The 4,905-nt window shown below is 36.9% G+C and overlaps 1 protein-coding gene across 1 annotated transcript; it reads left to right on the top strand.

Moving 5' to 3' along the window:
- Positions 1-1,612: 1,612 nt before the first annotated feature.
- On the top strand, positions 1,613-2,471 carry LOC120009503 (RING-H2 finger protein ATL1-like). Its single transcript, XM_038860126.1, has 2 exons — positions 1,613-2,056; positions 2,388-2,471. Exons 1-2 carry the CDS (start codon positions 1,613-1,615, stop codon positions 2,469-2,471), a joined length of 528 nt encoding a protein of 175 aa, XP_038716054.1.
- The last annotated feature ends 2,434 nt before the right edge of the window (positions 2,472-4,905 follow it).

The following is a 4,905-nucleotide window of genomic DNA, read 5'->3' as shown; positions in this document are numbered from 1 at the left end:
CGGCGGGACGCATGAGCTGGTGTGTAGCCTCGAGCTGTTTCTTTAGCAAGTTTTGAGGATTTGGGGTTTTGTATTTGTATATATGTTACTTATTTGCTCAGTCTGATCTCGGGTAGATAAGTCTTCTTATTTCCGCTGTTGTATAGATACTCCGATGTTTTCGATAGGTGTATATATGTGGTATTCTGGAGAGACTATGCCCATGTTATATTTCAGGAGTTGTTACTATTTTATATATTTTATATATTGATTTAGGTATATTGGATTAAGGGTTGGTTTGGGGGATGGGGTCCCCTGTCGGTCACGTTCTTATGGGTTTAGGTACACTTCGGTATACCTTAGGAGTGAGGGGCGTGACATATACAACCCCATAGGTTCTCACACTCCCACGTACGTGTGAGGTAGAAGATCCAGTGATTTGTCATAATCTGTGGGTCCCATATTCTCCCTTGCAAACGGGCTTACAAAGGAAGGAAACCCACATCATATATACAACCCCATAGGTTCTCACACTCCCACGTACGTGTGAGGTAGAAGTGACATTCAACAGCTCAACACGTGGAGGATAGTGAGCCCTATCTAGACACAGGTAGAAGTGACATTCAACAGCTCAACACGTGGAGGATAGTGAGCCCTATCTAGACCCTGTGTCTGCTTCGATACCATGTCGTAATCCGTGGGCCCCATGTTCTCCCTTGCAAATTGGTTTACAAGGGGAAGGAAACCCACATCATATATACAAGTCTAAACTTGTCAACCCAAGTGATGTGGGATAAAGAACCATAGGTTCTCACAGCTGGACCAAGTATCATACAAGTTTTGCCGAGCCAAAAGTAAGGAAAACGGGCTTAGTATGATAGAAGTTTTGTCTACTCATTTTTCTTGTTTTCTTGTATCTTGTAAGGAAAACAATTTATACAGCGTTGATATCTTCCTATCTGTCTTATTTATTTATTTTCCATTAGACATGAAGTGAATTATAGTTCAAATTTCTCTATTTTTAATTTAGGTTTTACTTTTTTATTAAATATTATTATAATTAACTAGCCAATAACTTATGTCAATAAATTTCATTTTATTTCTCTCCTTTTAACAATGTGGTTTTAAAGTTTCACTCAATCTAATCGGACACATAGTATCATTCTTCCCTAGTGCAATTTTTCCTGACAAAAAAGGGATTTTTTTTAAATATTCAATGATTTTCCCCCCCTTTTGTATCTGTCATAATTTTGTGGCATAACAATATTCATAGGACAATACTATAATACATCCCCATTTTTGTGACCACAAAAAACTCCAAATCTATGTGATATTAAAATAAACATGAATTACAAACATACATGTAGAGCTCACTTCACATCCAACAATCCACATTAAATGAGTCTTTTGAGGTCATTATTTTGAGTCTCAAGCATTATCCAATTAATTATCATCCAATACGTAAATCCTAATCCATATTGAATGAGAAAAATAAACGTTGTGTTTATATATATATATATATATATATATATATATATATATACAACAAAACAAAATTATAATCTTTACATCAAACACAATCAACTCTTGATTTCTTTCACACTGTCTTCCTTCCTTGGCTCCTCCTATTGAGATGACTTCCTTTCTTCATTCTTTGTCCTTAAACTTAATGTTTATTTTCATATTCTTAATCCTCCTATTCCTAGATTGGTATTGTAATGCTCGACTTCAAGACATTATTGCACAAAATAATAACAACAACAACCAAGGAGCCAACTACCTCCCTCCCCAGCAGCAATACTCCGGTGGGCTAAGCAGGAAGAATATTATTTCATCCTGCATTGTTTGTCAATACAACAAGAGTCATCATGAAGAAGAAGAAGATAGTAACAATAATGATTGTGTGATATGCTTGGAAAAGTTTGAAGAAGGAGAGCTGTGTAGGGTTCTGAATGGATGCAAACATGTCTACCATCAATTCTGCATAGATAAGTGGCTCTTCAACGACGTTCATTGCCCAATTTGTCGGTCGTCTGTTAGAGGTGAACGTACCGTTGAAGATGAAGTGCTCGATCAAGTCTAATGAAGTTCTGATGACCCAAAAATATGCACCTTTTTTTTCTATTGTATTTTGTAGGGAAAATAGTTAATACAGAATTGATGTGTGTATATTGATATAGTATCATATTTTACATATATTTGTACCCAAATTATACTTAGTTTTAGTCTCCTTTCATTAGAATAGTGATGAATATTACATTATTTATATCAATTCTCTTGATTTGTGGTTTTTAGGAATACTATACGGAAAGTGGTGGAAAAAGGGCTCATTTTAATGTTTGATGGTTGAAGCCCACAAAAGAGGTTTCACTTAAGTCATGATGCCCATCAAATAGGTTGATTTGTAGAATTTTAGTCATGAAAAGAAAGAAGCTGGACAGAAGAAGAATTCAAAGAAGAGAAAACAAGGAAATAAAGCACGGGTTGCATAAAGGAGAATAAAAGGAGTAGCCGCCAAACCAAATAAGAGGAGGCAGGTGAATTAAAAGAATGGTATTGATAACGTGTGCTCTAAGGACACTTGTCAAGGATTCACTACAACATACCACATACTATACCATGTGTAATGAACACTCTCACCTAATATTTTAAACTTAAAATACATATCTTTTTCGTATTACAATTCACATTTTTCATGCTTATCTAGGTCCTAAGGATTTTATTGGATTGATATTTTAGAGAGTTAAGTGAGGAGGTTAAGAAGAGAGAAGTAACTCTACCTTGCATGGATTATGGGAGAGAGAATTAAGTGGGATGGAGGAGGGGGTCCCCTCACTTAACTTTCCACCTCTACATTTTGTAACCCCTCAGTTTGGAACTTTGTGAGGTGAGAGAAAAATTTGTTTATTATTTTTAAAATCATCTATAAATATATATCTCCCTATGCTATATCTAATGGTCAATGAAAATCGTATATACAAGTTCCTTTATGGTATCGAAGCAGGATCGCCCTCAACCTTTCTCTCCACACTCTGAAAATTCATCACCTACCTCCATGGCTTCAAAAACTCTTGAAACTGATGGGGATGTTCTTACAAGTACAAACTCTTCTAATGGCAAGCTGTTGATTGCCATTAATGCTAGTTCTCAACTTGCTATAAAGCTCAAAACCACCAATTTTCTAGCCTGGAGACTTCAACTAGTATCTGTTCTGAGAGGCTACAGGATGATGGGATATGTGGAGCTTGGGACAAGATCCACAGTTTGTTTGCTAACAAATCTCGGTCAATAATAGTTCAACTCAAACAACAATTGATGACTATATAAAAGACAAGCAAACCAGTGGAGGAGTATCTCACTTGTGTTAAAAAATTTGCAGATGGGCTAGCACTCACTGGTCATCCAGTAGAAGAGGAAGATCTTGTGATTTTCATACTCAATAGCCTTAGTGGAAACTTCAAGGGTACTGTGACTCAGTTAATGGCAGAGAACACCTTATCTTTTATGAAGCTCCTCGAACTATACTTCTGAGTCAAGAACAATACCACCAAAAGCTTGAACAAAATCAAGCTCATCTCATAGCCATTGCCAAGTTTACATAGCGCAACAACAACAACAATCACTCAAGGAATCAATCTCAACGTGGATACAATCCAAGGAATCAATGATACTTTAAGCCAAATGGAAATAGACAGCAATGGCACAATCAGTACAACCAGACTAACCAGGGTCATGGTTCAAATAATTCTGGATATCAACACTCAAACTTCACTGGAGGATATTGTCCCAGGTCAAGAATTTTTTGTCAAATATGTGAGAAACCTCGTCACTCTACTAGAACTTGCCGCATGCTTAAGGCTTCTGCGAATGATTCTATGCCAAGTGCGAACAATGCCTCCAACTCTGTAGTATCTCATCCTCAAAATGTTCAACCTTAGCTAGTTGACTCTGGAGCCATCCATCACATGACTATTGATCTGGGCAATCTCACCATCAATTTTGAGTATGATGGCATTGACGAAGTTAAAATAGGAGATGGTACATGTTTGGTTGTAACACACCAGGGCACTACTCACATGCACACTCCTAAAACAACCTTTACACTTGCTCACATTTTATGTGTTCCCAATATTAAGAAAAATATGATTTCAGTGCATCAATTTACAAAAACTAATTATGTTATGATAGAGTTTCATCCTTATTTCTTTGTTGTCCAGGATTTGAAGTCAAAAGCCTCTCTAGCACAAGGTCAATGCGTTGATGGAGTGTATCAATTAAGCTCTTTGCAACCTAAAACTGCATTTGTTGCTCATAAAAATCATTCTTTTGAACTTTGGCACAAACGGCTGGGACTCTGCATTGTTTTCATCTCTGTTGAAATCTGCTGGACTATCTAGTATTGATTCTTCTCCTATTTTGTCTTGCACCTTTTGTGACATTAATAAAAGTCACAAGACACCTTTTGGTATCTCTACTGTTATTAGTCAAGGTCCTTTAGATGTTTTGTATTATGATGTTTGGGGTCCATCCCCTACAACATCCTTACTTGGTTACACGTATTATGTTTTATTTGTAGACCATTTTACTAAATATACATGGTTCTTTCCTCTATTTCACAAGTCTTATGTGTTATCTGTATTTTTACAGTTTCAAAGATTGGTTGAAAGACAATTTGATGTGAAAATTAAAACGTTCCACACTGATCACTCTCATGCTCTCCTCCTCAGTTGATATCGCATTCTCTCACTCCCAAAGTCTCAAGTTTCATCCTCTTGTAGACTGTAGTCTCCTCAGTGGCTCAAATGCCCAGTGCTACAACTACCGCTCACGGGTCTCTCATCCTCTCAGTCATCCCAAATAGGAATCCCACCTAAAATTGTGGCCATCTCACAACCCTCTCATGGCCTTACTCATGGTACCATCAGG

This window comes from Tripterygium wilfordii, chromosome 2 (genome assembly GCF_013401445.1).
Source record: "Tripterygium wilfordii isolate XIE 37 chromosome 2, ASM1340144v1, whole genome shotgun sequence".
Classification (NCBI taxonomy): domain Eukaryota; kingdom Viridiplantae; phylum Streptophyta; class Magnoliopsida; order Celastrales; family Celastraceae; genus Tripterygium; species Tripterygium wilfordii.
Note: the sequence above shows the minus strand (reverse complement) of the source record. Positions and strands in the feature narration are given on the sequence as shown.

Bases quoted from the DNA above. Each gene is read 5' to 3' on its own strand.
- LOC120009503 (XM_038860126.1), top strand. From the start codon at position 1,613: ATGACTTCCTTTCTTCATTCTTTGTCCTTAAACTTAATGTTTATTTTC. The intron at 2,057-2,387 runs GTCTAATGAAGT...GTTGATTTGTAG, and splicing joins AAGATGAAGTGCTCGATCAA to AATTTTAGTCATGAAAAGAA.